General features: G+C 51.4%; 3 protein-coding genes across 3 annotated transcripts; 2 read left to right on the top strand and 1 right to left on the bottom strand.

The window, feature by feature from the left end:
* Nucleotides 1-699: 699 nt before the first annotated feature.
* On the top strand, nt 700-13,252 carry PHYSODRAFT_321313 (hypothetical protein; the record flags this gene model as incomplete). Its single annotated transcript, XM_009516492.1, has 5 exons — nt 700-873; nt 8,799-9,090; nt 11,057-12,315; nt 12,380-12,513; nt 12,592-13,252. The coding sequence occupies 5 exons, from the start codon at nt 700-702 to the stop codon at nt 13,250-13,252; spliced, it is 2,520 nt and encodes an 839-aa protein (XP_009514787.1).
* Nucleotides 13,253-14,805: 1,553 nt separating this feature from the next.
* On the bottom strand, nt 14,806-17,075 carry PHYSODRAFT_321312 (hypothetical protein; the record flags this gene model as incomplete). The annotated part of the gene is made up of 4 exons (XM_009516491.1): nt 14,806-14,877; nt 14,949-16,417; nt 16,558-16,704; nt 16,754-17,075. 4 exons carry the CDS (start codon nt 17,073-17,075, stop codon nt 14,806-14,808), a joined length of 2,010 nt encoding a protein of 669 aa, XP_009514786.1.
* A 987-nt stretch (nt 17,076-18,062) lies between these two features.
* Nucleotides 18,063-19,658, top strand: PHYSODRAFT_554026 (hypothetical protein; the record flags this gene model as incomplete). Its single annotated transcript, XM_009516490.1, has 3 exons — nt 18,063-18,074; nt 18,195-18,464; nt 18,547-19,658. The coding sequence occupies exons 2-3, from the start codon at nt 18,242-18,244 to the stop codon at nt 19,656-19,658; spliced, it is 1,335 nt and encodes a 444-aa protein (XP_009514785.1). The 5' UTR covers nt 18,063-18,074; nt 18,195-18,241.
* Nucleotides 19,659-19,976: the final 318 nt, after the last annotated feature.

The following is a 19,976-nucleotide window of genomic DNA, read 5'->3' as shown; positions in this document are numbered from 1 at the left end:
AGGCTGTTATGGGGAATAACTCAAAAGCAGCGAGATCGGTGTTGAAGGCAGCTACATCAGCTATGAAGGCGACAAAATCGATATATCAAACGAAGGCTAAGCGATACGCCGAGGCAAGCGAGGTATCCGGCAGTGGCGTTAAACGAAAGCTTCAAGGTCGAGGATTGCGCGGTGCAGGTGTTGCCCCGCTGGAAGGTGTAGTTCGCCGAGGCCGTACCTACAATCTCAATGAGATCCAAGGATTAGCAACGCCGTCAGCCTACACATACAAGCAGATCGGAAGCAAGTATATTCGTATCCCCGACCTTGATGCTAAAAAGCTCGTGATCGTTCAGCCGAATCGGCGTTAATGTGGTCCTAAGTGGGAAATCAGTGATAGCCTCCAAGCCATGATGAAGGCACTTGTCTATAAGAACCGTATCGATCAATCCGCTTACGATAAGCTCAGCGTTGAAGATAAGAAACTGTTCAAGGAGGTTCTATTGATTACTCATCTCCAATACAGCTTCCACGATAAGTTAGAGGATCCTCTAGATACGCTTAGGGCTGAATACGATAAGCTAAAAGGAGAGCTACAACTCCGAAATGACAACCCCAGTATCGTCAAGCAGCTCAAGTCTCTCACAGTGGATATGTACAGCAATCGACTAATTGATGATAAAGAGTTCAAAGATATTATCACCCGTTTATTATAAAACCATGTTCTTCTTCAACTCGCGCATTATATCCAGTTCCGGAGGCACCTATGGTGACAATAGCGACCTCAACGTCGCTGAGTTGAAAGCTATCATGAAGAACCTCATCATTCATGATCGTCCCCAGAAGACCCAAGCCGCTGTGTGGGCTACTGACCTCGACAAGTCGACCAAGAAGGTGGAGGCATCTACCCAAACGGAAGGCGGCCGAGTCTGGGCTTACCAGCCAAAAAACAGTCAAAGTCTGTGAAGACATTTGCTCTATAGAGCAGAGCGGATATACTTAGATGTCTACGTCTGTTTTCTACTCGCGAAAGAGTCTGATTTTTTTATCTCCGATATCGATAGCCATGACAGCATTCTTGCCACTATGTACGTTGTACATTGGGATATAAGCATTATTCCCTATCGAAACCACTCCAGCGTGCATCGTTATTGAACCGATGACTTGGCCAGTTTCAGGGTTAGTCAGGTTCTTTTTGATCGTTTTACTTGGTCCACAGCCCATGATACTCTATTACAACGAAGTACTCAAGATCGGCTCTATATTTATCGGTGCGAAATTATCCCTGAGCCAATACCATATATAACCCTCTCGTGGAATTCGACAATTCGATCACATTGTAGTTGATCAGTATCAACGACATTAGCGTTAGTAGTCTGAGGGCAAGCGGTCTTCGCCACGAACTGGGTTTGACAGATACCATTCTATATTTACTCAGACATAATCGCTCTCAACTCATTGAGTTCAGCTTTGATATTATTGATTTGGCCTTGCTGTTCTTGGATAAATTTACACAGTACCGAGGTTAAACTGGCGAGATCGATTCCCCATGGATTCACTGGAAACCCATCCGGAATAAGCTCATCGTTTGCTCCGATATCTACTGCTTCTGGTATGACCTTATACAGCTCCTGCGTGATATAGCCAACATGGACAGTCTGCTCTTGAACCATCCTGAATTTTCTAGGTCTCATTCTCATAAGGCTTGCCAAACCATAGGGACAGTCTACAATGTCCGCCTTCAACCTCTCATCGCTTGCATTGGTATAGCATCCTCCACGCACCGGGACATAGGCTGTCCACGCGTAATTAGCATCGCATTTCCCAACCTGATAGCTCCTACGGTTGAATCAGTACCAATCGCTGGATAGTCAGTCTGAGACCAATTGAATCGATACCTAGCAAATCCATCGCTGCCTCCCTCTACGTGCATGAAATTATTCGCCAATACCTCTCCGCCTGAGTGAATGGTTGCTTCTGGCGACCACGTACTCATACCAACTCCCAGTCTTCCTGAGCTGTTTAGATAAGCTTGAGTTGTGTTTCCAACCATGAACCTTAGCGGGTCGCTCGTAGTGGTGCCTAGAGCTACACCTCTACTTCCTCCCGCGACATCGTTGTATACCTGAATTTCAATTTCGATTGGAGTAGTAGCATCGTTGGCTATACGCATTGCGCGTTGCCAAGACCCGCTTAGTAAATTCGCGCTCGAAACTATATCTATTTTTGCAGTACTGGTAGCTGATCCAAAGCGAATGTATCCTGCTTGAGTGATTCTCATACGTTCAGTCATTGGTGATAATGGATTAGCTCCTGACCGTGTACTGATTGCAAAATCAGCCATTGAATATTGCGTAGCGGTTCTAGTACAATATAGATTAACGCTAGGGGTGTACGTTGTCATATCACTAGTACCTTCAATCGTGAACGATAATCCGGCCTGAGCGCCAACCGTATTGCTTTGATTACGAATCATGAGATTAAAATCAGAGGCACGCGTTGTTGATGTAAATGATGTCCCGACCGCAATCTGACATTGGGTAGAAGTAGTGGATATCAGATTGGTTGACGTTAGAGATGAGATACCTGATGAGATGCTACTATTAGAGTCTAGTACAAGAGCCTTTGATGCTTCTACAGTTCCTGCTCCGGTGGTAAGATCTAGATAGTTCAGCTGAACGGTAGATGCTGTGCATCCAGCAAGCTTGTTCAGCTCCGCACCTGTAGCATTGAGAGTATCTCCCCTGAGTTGAAGCGTAGTAGGATTGATATTCAAGGTCGGTGCATTCATAGTTTGAGTACCTGACTTACTAATCGTATCACATGTGATCGTAGGCGATGATATTGAAGTCGAAGCTATAAAGTTTCGTGATATGGTTAGATCGCGAATGCCTCAGTAATCTTTCGTACTATTGAGAACCACAACGCTACTGGCTGAAGCGCCCCCTTCGATAACATTGAGAAAGTAAGCATGATTGAAATTTATCCAAGAACTGACTCCATCCCAAAATTTCAGATTCGGAATGAATAAACCGGTTCCACCGGCGCTAAGGGTTAGATTGCTAAGCGTACCTAGACTAGTAATATTAGGCTGAGCAGCGGTTTGCAGCGTTCCTGTTATCGACGTCGCTGTGAGAGAGCTCAGGGTTCCTAGGCTGGTAATGTTGGGCTGGGCAGTTGTTGTTAGCGTACCCGATACATTGCCCGAGCAATTTACAGCGGTTAGAGTACCTAACGATGTTATATTAGGCTGATCAGCAGTCTGTAGCGTACCAGTAATGTTAGTTGCAGTTAGCGAGCTAAGACCTGTAATGGATCGACTTGCACCAGTAAAGGTTAAACTGCCTCCTATAGTCAATCCAGTAAGCGTACCTAAGCTGGTGATATTTGGTTGAGCAGCCGTCGCTAGCGTTCCATTGATGTTTCCACTCACGGTGAGCGACGAGAGTGTCCCTACACTAGTTACGTTGGTCTGAGCAGCAGTTGCCAATGTATCAGATATGTTTCCACTCACGGTGAGGGACGATAGCGTGCCTAAGCTAGTAATATTAGGCTGAGCTGCTGTCTGCAGCGCCAGTAATCGACGTTGCCGTCAAACTACTAATAGTAGCAATTTCACCTGATGCACCAAGCACCAGAGCTTTGTTGATAGCGGCAGTACCTGGAGTAATATCAGCTACATACGTTGGTACGCCTGAAACGGAAGCACCATTAACAGTTAGGCTACTACAGCTTAGTGCTCCAAGACCGCTGATGTTCCCACCACTTCCAGGGACAAGAGCTACACCAGGTGATGCTACGCCTTGAGAGACACCGGTAATGTACGTCAAGCGATAGTCATACTTGTTCAGATAAAGAGTCTGAGCATAGTCATACGTTAGAAACCCGCTGGCATCCAATTGGAGAAAGATGCCGGATTATAAATCGGCGATGTGAATATCGGGCTAGGATAAGAAATACCTGAACTCATCTTTGTTTGATCCTATATAGTTTAGACGATAATCATGAGCGGTATTCCAGATTTCGGAGCTTCAATCCCTAAAAAATTCAAAGGCGCCTCTATGGGTGATATTCCAGCACGTGACATCAAAGCGTTGTTTAGAATGGTGGTTCTGGGTCCATCGTTCTCAGGGAAGAACAACTTATGTATGTTCACCCTCAAGCATTCTCCTCACGTATTTGCTCATCTAACGATCATTGCTCGTAATCCTCACCAGGAGTTATATGAGTATCTTCGTGATAAGCTTGATGGCTTTATCACATTCGCCGACCCTGACTCGCCTCCGAGTGTTGAACGGGTACGTCATACACCAATTAATTCCAATAAGCCTGAGCTCGTCATCATCGATGACTACAGCAACGATAAGCTTCTTCAGAAGAATTTGTTCTCACATTACTTCACTAGAGGGCGTCACTTCAGGCTATCAACCATCTTCTTGAGCCACAGCTACTTCGCAACGGACAAGATGATCAGATTGAACTCAGAGTACGTAGCGATCCTGAAAGCTAATTCTAAGCGAGACCTCCAGATGGTTGTGAAAGATTTTAATATCAAGGGAGTAGATGAGCGTTCAATCGTCTATTATTACAACAAAGCCACGGAGCGAAAGGGCCAAATGCTCTTCATTGATTCGGTCAAGGGTCAGATCAGGTATAACTTCGATAGACCGATTCGTATCGAGGACTAATTCCAATTTATCAAACAAAAATATGCCTACAAACATATAATCAATATGTCCAGCTTTATCAAACTCGACAGCTCCAATCTGGTACAAGATGGAACCAATTCAACCTGGAAATACTCCTTTCCCGGATCGGCGGCTGACTTCCGCGATGTAGTATGTGCCATTCAATCAATTTCGATGTATAACAGCGAGTATAACATTGATTCAATGCAATTTCAGAACACAACGTTCAAAATCGAAGTACCTACCGCTGCAACTACATCCACAATCAGTGTATCCCTCCCTGATGGTATTTATTCGTATGACGATATCAACCGAAGCATTCAGACTGCTCTTGTCCATGCTGGGGCGTATCTAATCGATCCGTCGGGGAATAACGTATTTTATATCAAAATGAGTGCTAACAGTGTCTATTACGCTTGTCAGCTTGATTTCTCTCCTACGCCTACAACTCTACCAACTACCGGTGGAACATGGACCAGACCTACCTCCGGTTTATACTCCTCTGGTGGTACTGGATTGCCGACTACTACTCGCGTTCCTCGACTGATCATCGATAATGCTGAATTCGGTAAAGTAGTTGGTCTCACAGCGGTTACATACCCCTCCACATCAGCTACTGTTGCAAGTGCTCAGCTATCGAACATCATTCCTCAGATTCACCCGACCAGTTCTTACATCGTTCGTTGCGATCTGATCAAAAACGAATACGTGGCTTCTGGTGATATTGTCAGCGCTTTTGATAGAGGTGATGCCGCTATTGGAAAGGTCATTTCATACAAACCGAGCCAGTATGCGTGGATGAACTGTCACAATGGCGCTCGAGGTAGTATTACACTCAGTATCTATAACGGAAATGATAAAAAAGTGATTTTCAGAGATACGTCGGTATCCATCATGCTTCTGATTTGTCCAAAAAAATAAGACATCCAGAGTATTTTTTAGGGTGGCTACAACGTAAACGAACCACCAGTCTTACGACGTGCCCTGAGCGCAGCCATCTTAGCCTTCATCTCTGGCGAACCCTTCGCTAGACGTTTCTTTGCTACGCCTACACCATAGCGGCGACGAATCTCCTTTCGCACAGATCTGATTAGATCCTCATGTTCCGGCTTGGTAGCTTTTGATAGTAGGAACTGCTCTCCAGCATCGACCGCGTCGGTGATGACCCCCTTGCGCTTCGTGTATGCAAGAGCATTCTTTGCAGCCTTCTTTACGTCAGCCATTGATACGCGACCTCCTTCCTTGTCGCTATCGGAATCATAAATACCAATGCCGGTTAGGGACTTGATTGCAGCTCTGGCTGGAACAGCAGCCGTTGGCTGACCAGCATAAGTAGCTAAAGCAGGAACCGCCGCATCAACGGCTCTGGATAGTAGACCTGAATCCTTAGCAAATTTGTATGCAGACTTGATCCCTCCCCATACTTTGGACCAGATGCTCGAACCATACATGCCACCTCCTTGCATATGCTTAAACGGGTAGCCAATCTCCTTTTTTGTGATGGCCAAACGTGTTCCTTTACCAGATTTGCGAGCCCGAAGAGCTTTCGCATATGACTCTGGGTGAAGTGTAGCTCCAGAACCACTTAGCTCATCTTTAGATAATGATAATGTCCCTGTCTTGAATGCTCTCTCGAGCTTCGACTCGGGAACAGATACGGATACTTCTAACTCTTTGAAAGTCATGATTATATTTACCCTCTTGAGATAGAATCTGAATTATATTTAATCCTGAATGAAGTCTGCTATGATATAAATATAAACGTACATTTGTACTAATCATGATCGGCCACATTTATCGTATCATTCATCTGGAGAGCGACGTTCAATATGTAGGTTCGACTTTCAATGAGCCTCGTAAGCGTTGGCAGCAACACAAAAATGATTACAATAAGTGGCTAAGTGGAAATTATGATAATATTGCTATATACGAATACTTTAAAGATCATGGAATCGAAAACTTTAAGCTAATACCAATTAAGAATTATGAAGTAGTTGATCGCAAGCATCTCGAAGCATATGAACAGTTATGGATGTCCAAACTTAGATGCGTTAACAAAAATCATTCTTTTCAAATAAAAAGGCTTGCTCAGAGACAATATTACCAGGAAAATAAGGCTGATCTCCAGGCCTATCATAATAACTATGATCGAAACAGACGCGTGCGACCCGATAACCATAAGGCCACAATCGAATGTCAATGCGGTGGAAAGTATCAAACATGTTCGAAAGCACTCCACTTCAGAAGCGAGCGCCATCTACAATGGATTCATAATGGAGTATCAAACAAAGGATCTACCAGTATCAAGATTCAGTGCCAATGCGGTGGACAATACGTTAAGAAACATAAAGGCGCACATCAAAGATCTCTGAAACATCAGCATTGGCTAGCTCAAAATAGTCAAGTTTAAGTCTTTAAATCGATCTAGCCGATCCATTCTCTTTTTTTGCTTGCAATATAGCCAAAGTAAGCACCATATTCCACAGTAATCGCCATAGGTTCCTTGGTATTGCTTGGGGTTGTATCGATCGATACCATACTTCTTTGGTGGTCCCTCACCCATACTATCAAAGTATTCACCATTATGAACCGCCGTCCAGTGTCCTACCTCAAGATTAGGAGGGCGAAGTAGAATCAGAAATGACCCTCTCTTGGGGAGAGGGGACTTTATCTCATTTGATTCGAATATATTATCGAGTTGAACGTTCATTTTCTCAGCGAGTTCGATGAGATCATGATCTGAGGTGATTGGCTTGATGAGGTGCGACATAATATTTAATTTTATCAAACAATATTAGGATCCATATAGATTCAACGATGAGCGAAACTCAACTATCCGATCAGTACTTGTACCAGAGCTCGCTTAAGAGCGACCCGGAGATCAAGGTATCTTCGAGCAAGCGTGTACCGCACGTAATTGACCTAAATCAGGGTTCGTACCAGAATGGTGTCATCACTATCGATGCTACGGCTCAGCTTAACGGTTCCGAGGGCTTCGCAAGCCTTCGTGATGCCTACATAATGCTTCCCTACAAGGTCTCAATGAAGAATGGTGGCACTGCTCAAACTGCCGCTGCCAATCGTCTATGTGCTACTCTAAAATGCGGTAATTGGAACGTTATTGATAGACTGAGTCTGGAACTAAACGGAAAGAATATCATCTCTATGGCTGACTACAAGCTCTTTTGGAACAACGTTCGTGCTCAGACTGGCTACAGCCCTCATTACGTTGAAAAGCACGGAGCTGAATCGTTCTTGTACCCTGACGCTGCTCAGTCGGTATCATACAGTTCTGGATCCGCATCTACCAGTGGTGATGGATATTCAAACACCATGGCATTCTCGACTTCCTTTGCTGTCTCGGCTCCTCCTGGTGGTGCAACTATTCCTAATGATGGTTTCGTTAAGCGCCTTCTATCGAATCCTCCAGCTGGCGCTGACTTCTCCAGCTCGTGGCCGTCGGTAGGTGGTGCTGCTGCATCGACTACCATTCCTAACCAGACTTCGCGTGGAGCTTTCGTACCTGGTGGTACTGCTGCTAACGCAATCATGGGAACGTGGAACTACATGCTTAAGATTAAGCTCACCAATCTGCATCCTATCTTCCGTGAGCTTGACTTGATGGCTAACCCTCAAACTCGCTTGCGTTTCCGTGTGAATCAGGGAACGGCTGTAGTCGCGGTAGATGCTTCAAAGGGTATGTCGCTAACCTCTACTACTCTATCGTCTGGTAATAGTTGTCCGGTCATGATTGCCGCTTCTGCTACCGGTAATCCGATGAGTGGTGTGCTTGCCGCATCTGCTGGCTTTAGTGTTGCTTGGGGAGCGGTTGTAAATGCTCTTGAACCTACCATCGATGGTACATACATGCCTTTCACTACTGCTCGTTTGTATGTTCCTTTCGTCCATCTTGAGAACCCTCAAGCTATTATCTCTAGGCCGGTTAAGAAGGTACGCTACAACGATTGCTACGCTCAGTGGTTTTACCAGCGCGCCGGCATTGGTAAGTCCTCGTCTCAACTAAATGCTTCTTTCAATCTACAGCTATCGGCAAGTGTTAAGAATGCTAAGTACGTAGTTCTTCTCCCATTCGCGGAACAGACAAACAACTTTGCTTCTGCTACTGTTCAGCAGTTCCAGAGCCCCTTCGATAGCGCCCCATACACGCTTCAGCCCGGGTCGTCGATTCGCAACTTTAACGTTCGTATTGGCTCGACTCAGGTGTTCGATATCAGTCATGACTATGATTTCCACCACTTCACTAATGAGATTGCTAAAATCTCTTCGATCAATGGTGACCTGACTCCTGAGCTTGTCAATGGTCTACTTGACTATCAGACGTGGTCGCTCACAAACCGCATGCTTATTGCCGATGTCAGTCGCCTGACTGAGCGCGATGTACCCCAGGCTATTCAGATCCAAGGTACGAACGCCGGATGCCAAGGTGTGAATATGCTGATCCTCGTAATTAGCGAACAGGAACTAACGTTCGATAGACTAACCGGAGAGGTTCTAGACTTCACTACAGCGTAAGTTAAAAAAAAAAAGATATTTTTAGTTCAGTTCCTTGAGTAGCTTTGGACACTTGTCAATCGCGAATTGACTTTTTCTTAGCCAATCGAGATAGCCTGGATCCAATTTACTGATCTGCTGTAAAGATCTGCCTCGATACTTACCCCACGTCATCATAGAGGAGTTATCGTTATTTAGGAATCTTGAGTGAAGAAAGATTTTTGTTTTCTCGCTAATGTTGAGACTGGGTTGGTTGTGAATCCAACGACAGTATCCAGGATCATTCTTGAATACATCCTCAATGGATTGACCTTTGTATTTTCCGAAAGATAGTTCGATCGTCATGTTGTATGTGTGGGTATCTATATACATAGCCTCTTAATTTTTTTGAAAAAAAATAAATTAATGTTGGAGCACCGTTTGCTATAGTCCGGGCCCCACCATGCGAGATCTTTTGGATATGGCATTGACTCGATCCACTTCGAATGTTTTTCTTTATTGCAGTGTTTCGCGAAGTTCCATCTTTCCATCGATGACCCGCACAAGCAGGTAATTCGTTCACCCATCGGAGCTGAAACTATTTTCTTCATCATGTCCTCACTCGCTTCAGGTGAGTATACTCCTACGGATGGGAACTTTGAAAATGGGTGTCTCCCACAACGATCTTGGGCTGGCTTCGCCTTACACGTTGCTCCACTTTCCAAGATGTAGTTGCACATTGTGATTACTAGTAGTAGCTATTATATATCTATAATATTTACATATCAGGATCAAATGAATTTTCTATCAATTTCATAAAATTGACGTCGTAATGTGCCAGTAATTATTGCGAGTCGAGCTGATTCAAATTCGAGATGAAGACTGAATGGGGTTCGTTCTGATAGCTTAAAGCTCTTTAAGCAATATGGAGCTATCTAGAGGTGCTGTCGATTTATTTACTAATTTTATGAAGGTGTGCTCTAGAACGAGTCTAGTTAGTAAATTACGGTAAGAAATGGGGAAAATAAAAAACTGCCGGAGTAATGTGCCGCGAAGCGACGCCGGTTCCTCTTTTCCTAACTTCTAACCCCACCAGGTCACCCGCGCGAAGTTGCAGTCTATCCATAATTGGGTGTTGCCGCGGTCATTGAACGTACCTTCTACTTTGCCTGGAACTGCACACGATTCCCGTTTGTCTGCGTAATGATCGACTCAAATATAAAGTGTCGATAACCGTCTTCTGCCATGGGCTTTGTTAATTTAAGTTATGAGTAGGATCAAAAGTATTTTGAGGTTTGCGAATGCTACACCACGGTTGCTCTTACCAACCGCGGGAACGTAAAAGCAGACGCCGATGCAAGAAGAAAGCACAAGATTCCATTCTACACTGGGACCACCAACGAGTTTGGAGCTCTACACAAGTCTTCAATTGATAAAAACCCAGAACAGCAGCATCAAACGCACCCTTACAGCACATTTCGGTACGCCGACAGGAGCACAGTGTTTGCATGCGCGGTATATGGCAGGAGTATTGTAGTGCTGCTCACTGTCACTCATCGGGGACGAAGTCCCCCCAAACATTGATGCACTCACTTTTACTTAGCTTTTTCAAGGGTCCATACCCGCATTTACTTACGTGATATCCGTTTAGAAGAAACGGGTTAGCGGCCCAGGGCCATTTTTGACCACAAAATAAGATTGGACAGACTATCGCTTCAAGTTCGTGCCAACCAGTGGAGCTTCACTGTGGGCGGTCAACTTCAACAAAGAAGTGGTCTACACTGGACCTCCCATAACAAATACACAGACCTTCCAAACCACATAGTCTCTAGTTTGTCCCCCCACAATTGCTTGAGAAGCCGAGGTCCAAGCAGCCCGCCTTCCTGCCGCCTTGCTAGTCGCGCTCCCTCGCTCCTCCGCAGCCATGTCCAAGCGCGCGCACTCCAAGATCTCGTCGGGCGGCGTGCTCAACAGCATGCTCAGCTCGCTGTCGCGCACGAACGAGTCGGCGCTCACGGCCAAGAAGGCGGAGGCGCAGGTGGCCAAGCTCACGGCCGGCCGCGGCCAGACCATCGCCGTGGACGACAACTCGGCCGCGCCCGACGCCGCCATCGCCCAGTTCCTTCAGGACATGCGCGCGCTCATCGACGAGAAGGGCTTCGGCGCCAACGTGGAGGTGGAGCTGCGGCTCGGCCGCATCACGTCGTGTCTGCAGGAGGCGCGCTGCCGCCCGTCCCAGGAGGGCGTGGACGCCGCCGTGGTGCTCTCGGACGCGCAGATGAAGGCCGTGGGCGCCAAGTTCGTCCCCGGCGTGGCCGAGCTGGACTACAAGGGCTTCGTGCGCGGCGTGGAGGGCATGCTGCGCGGAGACGCCTACTCGGAGCACAAGGAGAAGCAGGTGGTGCACAACATGGCGCAGTCCAAGCGCGTGGTGCAGGACGTGGACCCGCAGAGCAACATGCGCGGCAAGCCCATGGTGCAGGTGAAGGAGCGCCTCGGTTCCATCGACATCTTCATGCCGCACTGCCAGTACGACTGCCGCGTGTCTATCTCGTGCGAGTTCCCTATGCGGGAGCTGGAGGGAGACATGAGCGAGATGCCGGCGGCCGAGAACATCCGCCACAAGGACCGCGTCTCAGCCGTCGGACGGGACCTGCGTGTCGACCTCACCAAGGTGCTCGAGGAGAGCACGAACAAGAAGTCGTACGAGGTGGAGGTGGAGCTCAGCGAGCCGGCGGTGAACGGGTGGCTCAGCCAGCCCGATGAAAACGGACAGAGCTGGAAGAGCGCGATCGAGACGTCGTCCTTGCTGTGGAAGATGGTGAAGTACTTCATGCCGAACTCTGGCCAGGCGTTCAAGCGCCACTGGGACTTCCCAGGCGCCACTGAGGTGCAAAACGCCTACCAGGGCCGTCTGGGCATCCGCGGCAAATTCAGTGGCACGATGCCCGTGGGCTTCGCGCGTTGGCATATTCCACTTGTGCAGAGTCGCGAGTACTTCGTTTCCGAGAAGACGGACGGCGTTCGCTATTTCCTGGTTGTAGCCGGAGGCACTACAGTGCTGGTAGACCGCTCCAACTCCCCTTTTGCCGCATCGGGCTTGGACTTGTTGAAGTTGGTGCTGCCTGAAGGCACGGTGCTCGATGGCGAACTTGTGGTAAGCTCCGCTGCATGGACTGAATTTTTATCGGTATTCTAATGCGTTTGGTTACACGTTGCAGTTCCACCAGAAGGACAAGCGCTACGTGTTCATCGCTTTCGACATAATCGCGACAGGTCCTTCGGCAGAGGACTCTCACGTGGACAAGCCGTTCGTCGAGCGTCTCAGGATATTGAACGATTTCCTGTCGGAAGAGTGCGTTTTACATGTCTGAGCATTGGTGTCCCTATTGTGCTGTTACTTACTGCTTCTGGGTTTGCATTATTAATGCAGGGGCCCTTATGCTTCGGGCATTCGTAACCTGGACATCAACCGGCACGCGATCATGCTGATCTTGCGCAAGAAGTGGGTGCCGCACCGCCACATCATGGAGGTGTTCCGTCAGATCCAGCGAGTCCAGAAGCGCGACCACAGCATGGCGCGCATCTACAGTGACGACAAGCGTGTGCACTACACGGATGGTGTGGTGTTCTGCCCCAACACGAAATACGTGACCAACACGCACCAGGAATACCTGAAGTGGAAGTGGTCTGACCTGATCACTGTGGACTTTATGGCCACGTTGAACCAGGCAGGCGACGGCGTTCAGCTGTCGTGCGGTGGCCCTCGCAACACGCACATTGAGCTGGATTCGATTGTGCGGCTGGACCCCAAGGACGTGCCCATCGTGGAGAAGCTGGTTTCAAGGACGCCCAACCGCCAAGCAGTGCTCGAGTTTGCTTTTAACGCAGACAAGGGTCTGTGGAACTACAAGTGCGCGCGCCCTGACAAGGACTGCGCCAACTACATCCGTACGGTGCTCGGTTCGCTTGTAAATATGGCTGAAGGTATCTCAGAGGAAGAGCTGCAGTACCGACTTACGAACCCGAACGGCCAGGAATGGAACAGCCACATGAAGCGCATGCGCCGTTCACTGCTGGAGCAGCACAAGTAACTATAACTCGGAACCGGGCTCTTCCTGGCCGTCCGGAATGGGGGGCGCCGATGCGGCGTTAGCGATGCCAACTTGGCATTTTAAAAGAAAAATAAACTTGCAGCTGAAGTGTGAGATTGTCCACAATGATACATTCTTGCCCTGCTCCTCGACTAAGCTGCAAATTTTGCGGGCTGGGGGATGTCACTCAAGCTTCAACGCGGAGTCAATCAATGAACACCGGTTCACCAGGCTGGCTTGTGTATTGCAAGTCATTTGCTGCTAACACAATTTCAAGGTCAAATTAGGGGAGTCGAACCTTAAAAATGGCGACAAAAATATCAACAGAGACGGGGCCGAATAATCAGCAACGTTCTGCCCCAAAAATCAACAAGTAGGGTACTCACTCTCAGTTTTCGCATGTAGTTGGTGAAACAGCGAATTATCACTTCCTTTTTCGCCAGCACGCGCAGGCTCTTGCTTAGTGCATATACATCTTCTTATATTCAGCTTTATACCTAGCAATGGCCGACTCCAGCGTAACACTGTCCAGCAGCTCACAATGTCTCCATCATCACGAGTTGACATCTAAAACTTGTTTATAGTGATAGTGAACATGTTTATTTGGAGAGGATTCGTGTGAAAACTCGCCTAAACACATGCACAACAATTTCTAGTTAAGGAGGGACTTCAAAAACAGCTGAAATTGTATCAGAGGTCGAGGAGGGAACAGCAAGCGGTACCACTTGAAGTTCGAAATCATCATGATGATTTTTCAAATCAACAAGATTTCGCCGAAATAACCAACATCAAATCGCCCTAAAAATCAGCACTTTTTTGCCAGGTTCGACTCGAGGAATCGCGGTTCAAATTGAGAGCCGCCAAAATCAAAATCGAAATACTTCAAGTTTACGTTCGGTTGTCCTCGAGGCAAACACTCCCGCTGTAACTTGTCAGAACTTCGAGATTTAGAAGTCGAAGCTCCACTGTCATTGTGACGTACTGCCGTATTGATTATCGACGCGTGAGTTATCGTTTTTGTCACTTTCGGTAGCACCAATAGCAAGTCGCACCCTCAACTCCAGCCTTTAGGTTACACTTTCAGTAGGCCATCCCAATCAGACCAAGCCAGACAAAAGCAAAACGCATCAAGTTGCAAAAAGTAAACCTTACTTTACACCGAAGAATCTGACACCTCATTCTTCCCAGCAAAGAACGACACTAAGCACCAGCGTGGGCGGGGCTTGCCCAGCAGCGACGACGAGAGGCGAAAAAGAAAAAGCCCCATGATGACCACTTTCCCGTCTATCCACCCATAAACCACACAAGATGCTTGAGTGCCTTGTCCTCCAGCTTCGTCGGTGCTTCCGCGTATCTTGTCCTCCAGTTTCTGCATACGCTCTTCCTTCTAGTCCAAGACTTGATCCGTCCCGCCAGGATATCCACCCTAGCTCTTGTCAATAGGTAGGGGTGATGAGCAACCCTCTCACGAATATGTGCAACTTCCAACAATCTGCGGCTGGTGTTGAGTAAGTAACCAGCCGCAGCAAAGACGATTCTCTCTCTCGGCGTGCTCATAGCACACTCCGCCACAGCTTGTTCAGCAGGTGCATGCACGCCTGGTTGTTGGTCACCCACACAATAAACTGCAGAACACAACAAGAGTAAGTATGGGGCCAAAAAGGAACAACTCGCAATCCCGACACAGTAAACTCACCTTGGCGCGTTGGGTGGGGGTCAGAATGTTCTGCAGCTTGTCCATCTCCATATCTAAGGTGGAGTTTTTGTTGGTCACCTCGGTCTTGAGCTCCGCTAGCAGGCCCAGCGCACTCTTAAGGTTCTCACAGATGAGCGAGATCGACCCCCGCTGCTGCTGGATCTTCTTCTTCTGGTCCTCGCTCAGCCCGAGCTCCTTGGCCAGGATGACCGGCAGGCTTGTCTCGTCCTCCTCGTCTTGCCAGAAGCTGTCGTCCTGGCGCAGCGCCCAAATGCACATCTTGGTCACCTGCGTGGGCAGCAGCAGTCGCTCAATCTGGTGGAGGTGGTAGCTCAGCGCCGAGCGGCGGCCGTGGCCGTAGTCCGAGTACTGCTCCTTGAAATTGTCGATCTTCTCGGCGAGCTCCTTCTCCGAGGCGCCGCGCTGGATCATCTTCTCCAGCTCCTCGCACACGCGGTTCTTCTCCTTCTCCTCCTGGCGGATGGCCTCTTTGCCCGCCTTCAGTTGGCCGCGCAGCTCCATGTTCTCGCGCTCCAGCTGGCGGCACCGCTCCTCGACGCCCAGAATGTGCTCGCGCTTGCGGCGTCTGCACTCGCGCGCCGACTCGCGGTTGCGCTCGAGCTTGAGCTTGCGCTGCAGACTCGTGAGGTCTCCGTTGTTGTCGCTGCCGCTGCTGGACGGGGGCGCCTTCTCTGTCTTGGGCGACTTGACGGCGGGGGCGGCGACCGCAGCAGCCGCAGCCACCGCCGCGCCCGGGCCGCTGTGCACCGCCTGGCGCTTCTGCACGAGCGCGTTGTTGGCGCTCTCGAGGTGGCGCAGCAGGCCCTCGGTGTTGGTCAGCGGCTTGCCGTGCAGGTCTCTGGCCACGTCCGCCGCCGCCTCGGCGGCCGAGCGCTTCTTGCCGCGCTGCGTCGGCGCGGGCTTGGTGGGCGCCGCCATCGTGGCCGGGGCCGTCGTGGTGGCGGGCGTCGAGGCCGGCAGCGCCACGGTCAGCGCGCCGGTCTGGATGAGCGGCGCGGAAGTCGTCGGGTGCAGCGCGAGCGGCAGGCTGGTGTCGTCGCCGGGGCCCAGCATGCGGAACGGGTCGTCCAGCGCCATGGACGTGGCCAGCGTGTGCGCGTGGTCCATGCCGGCGGGCGGGTGGACGCCCGCGGGCGCCGTCATGTTCTCCGAGTTGAAGAGCAGCCACGAGAACATGTCGCGGTTGGTGGCGCCCATGAGCTCCATGTCGGCCGTCACGTCCGCGGCCGGCGGCGGCGCCGCGGCGGCGGCCATCGTGGGCGTGCGGGGCAGCGAAGCGACCTCCTTCATCCTGGTGCTCTCGGCTCGGGGCGGCTCGGAAGGGAAGTGGTGGTGACGCGGCGAACTCACGGAAGTGGTTCGCTTCTCGGTATGAACCAGGCGGCGTGCCGAACGCCAGGTGCGGCGCTTGCGCCACCGGACGCGCTCCAGTCGGTGGCGCGCGGCCGCTGGTCGGGCCGCCGAAGTGTACTCACCTACCCCCCTGGAATCCTTCTCAGCGGTTGACTTGGATTCAGTATGCCGAGATCGCGTGATACTGGCGACGTCGACGGGGGATGGGGAAGGAATCTCAACTCCGACTAAGTACGCATCGGAAGCTCTTGGAGCTGAGCTCCAGGCGCATGCGCGGAGACTGCCGCCCCGGAGGGCTTGCTGGCGGGCGTGTAGGTGCTGCTCGCATTGGCGTTGGGCCTTTTACGCTGTTTCTCCGAGCTCGTGGATCGAGCCACGCGTTCTGGCGGTCAGTCAGTGCGAGCTGAGCGGCGCTGGACGCGCGCAATCACTCTGGTCCACCTCGCTCGGAGCTCGGCTCGCGGTGATGTCATCAGCCAGGAAGTGATGACAGCGCTGTGCGGCGGTGCAGAAGGCGGGCCGCTCGAGCGAGAGTTGAAGCCCCGGGGCTGAGTCTGGCGCAGCAGTCGAGTGAAGGCTGCCTGGCGCCACCAGTTCCGTCAAACAGTGCTGCTGCCGCCGCCACCACCACCTGCGAGGTTTTCCGCCGGACGGGAAGCTTCCTGTGCGATAGGCACCGTCAACCTGGCCGCCGTGAGTGGCGGTGGGGCCATGAAAGCCAAGCATGACTAAGGCCGATCGCGGGGGCTGCATCTCCGCACCGAAATGCCCACACAAGGCTAGTTGAAGTGGGGGTGACGCGCCCCTCTGACGTGGCGCCAAAACTGAAGTTAAACGAAAGCGCTGAATACCATCCGCGGCCGACTCGTCTCGGGTGGCTTGGGCCGGCCTCGAGTACCGAGGCAGGGCGCTGAAGGGTACATTGGGACTAGAGACGCCAGCTCTGCTAGCGCGGGCTGCTGCCGAGGGCGCCATAAAACTTTTTACCGTCGCTGGTGCTACGTTCGTCGGTTCGCCAAACCTAAATAAATTTTGTGCGGATGAGATAGGGGTGGTGCAGTCTGAGGCCCGGCTCGGCAGCGGCGGCGCGCCAAAGCACGAGACGTTGTGGTGGTCGACTCCGTCGCCCGCACGGACTGGAGGGTCCACCGAGAGGACCAAACATCTCCGCTAGCCATCAGGGGCACTCCAAGACTTGAGCTCGAACCGAAGGCAATGGTCTGCGGAATGCTGCAGACCGCTTTGACCTCGCTTGCCGGAGCTCCGCCGGCCTCACCGTTTTGTTCGCAGCAAGAGCAACATGCGTGGGGCACGACGCTGCCGTCCGAGTGAGTAACAACCGCCGGCACTGCCAGAGGCTCGCCATGATGGCGGCCATCGTCTCGACTAAGTGCGGCAGTCGGTTTATTGTCTTGGAGTTTGTATGCGATACAAACTTCAAGTTGATTGACCGGTTCGCACTTAGCATGGGCGACACGCGGCCCCGGTTCTGCTCGGCGAGCGCACGACGGAACCGGCTGCTTAGGTGACGCGAAGGTAGCGCTCTGACCCGTCCTGCCTGTCTCTTCGAGGTCGGTCGGTCGGAACTCCTTACAGTTTCAAAGGCAAACGGGCGGTCGGTCGCGCAGGTTGCGCGTATAAGAAAGCGAGGCAAGCGTCAGATTGCGAGCCCTGTCGTCTTGCCGCGGGGTGGAAAAGGAAGGAGCCGCCGCAGCAGTCCACAATTGCCGCGCGTAAAGGAAAGGTCGAGAGGTACGTCTGATAGCGATACGTGTCCCCCCCCCCGTATAGAGCTGCTCTCTAGCTCCGTTGTCAGTTGTGCGTTGCTCCTCGTGCTCATTCGCGTATCACTCGTCCATCGGCACTGGTCAGTTCCGATACTTTTCCCCCTTCCTTCGTCTCCCCCACAGTAGAGCAGCATGGGCAACAAGGGATCCAAGGGCGCCAAGAGCATGCGCCCGCCCATTAAGAGCGACTCGCGCGGCTTCAAGTTCGCCAACTACGCCAACGGCGGCCGCGACGCCGGCAAGAGCGCGCCCGCCGCGCCCTCGTACCCGTCGGACGGCCCCCCGCCGGCCCCCGGCCACGCGCAGGCCCCGCCGTCGCAGCAGCAGCAGCAGTCATCACAGAATGAGGAAGAGTGTAAGTACTGGGGCTTCTGCAGCTTACTATGGACTAGTAGCGTAGACTGACGGTGGTCACTGTCTCGCTATTGTTGTTGCAGCCGACCTCGAGGACGACGACTCGGGCCCGATCGAGCAGATCGCGATCGAGGACATGGACGGCCCCGCTCGCCCGCAGACCAAGGTGAACGTGGAGGACTTCGACCTGCTCAAGGTGCTGGGCAAGGGCAGCTTCGGCAAGGTCATGATGGTGCGCAAGAAGGACACCAAGATGATCTACGCCATGAAGACGCTGCGCAAGGCCGCGCTGGTCAAGCGCAACCAGCTGCTGCACACCAAGACGGAGCGCAGCATCCTGCAGAGCATCAAGCACCCGTACCTCACGAGCCTGACGTACGCCTTCCAGACGCCCGACAAGCTCTACCTCGTCATGGACTACTGCGGCGGTGGCGAGCTCTTCTTCTGGCTCAAGAAGGACCGCCGCTTCTCGCAGCAGAAGGCGCGTCTGTTTGCCGCCGAGATCATCCTCGCGCTCCAGGAGCTGCACAAGCACGACATCATCTACCGTGACTTGAAGCCCGAGAACATCCTGCTGGACCTGGAGGGCCACATCCGTCTGACCGACTTCGGTCTCTCCAAGGAGGCCGTCACGGGCGCTGGCGCCGTCGGCGGCACCAAGACGTTCTGCGGTACGCCCGAGTACCTGGCTCCCGAGATTCTGGAGAACAAGGGCCACGGCAAGGCTGTGGACTGGTGGAGCCTCGGTACGCTTATCTACGAGATGCTCACGGGCCTTCCGCCCTTCTACGACCAGAACATGCAGCGCATGTACGACAAGATCCTGAACGCGCCGCTGCGCTTCCCTTCGTTCATGTCGGCCGAGGCCAAGGACCTGCTCACTGGCCTGCTGACGCGTAAGGTGTCGGACCGTCTTGGAAGCGGCCCCACCGACGCTGAGGAGATCAAGTCGCACCCGTTCTTCAAGGGCATTGACTGGGAAGCCGTGCTGCGCAAGGAGGTGCAGCCCGAATTCAAGCCGCCTAACCGGTTGGGCTCCATGGACACGAGCAACTTCGACGTCGAGTTCACTGCTGAGAAGCCCGTGGACTCGGTCGTGACCACGACGATGAGCGAGACGCAGCGTAACAAGGCGCAGTTCCCTGGCTTCACGTACAACGCGGATACTATGGATGAAGACCACAAGGGCAACTAAGCCCGTCGTTGCTGATTTTGCCGTCAGGCACTTAGACAAGAGAGATTGGAATGGAAGCAATCCCAACAAGGAGACTTGGCGGACGCAGACGCGAAGACAGGCAAACACCCCGTCTTCTCCTCTGCAAGTGGTGGTCGAGCGGCGAGGCAGTGTTCCTTTTTCATAGTGTGTGGCCTCGCCTCTCGACCATTTCAGTCCGTTGACCCTGTGTACATGCAACACCGCAGAACTAGCTAAGAACTCAAAAAAATCAATGGACGAATGAACGGATCGATTGGTGAAACTTGGTTGAAGTTGTAGGTGTACATATCAACATGC

Source organism: Phytophthora sojae (genome assembly GCF_000149755.1).
Source record: "Phytophthora sojae unplaced genomic scaffold PHYSOscaffold_1, whole genome shotgun sequence".
Taxonomy (NCBI): domain Eukaryota; phylum Oomycota; class Peronosporomycetes; order Peronosporales; family Peronosporaceae; genus Phytophthora; species Phytophthora sojae.
This window is presented reverse-complemented; position numbering and strand designations above follow the sequence as displayed.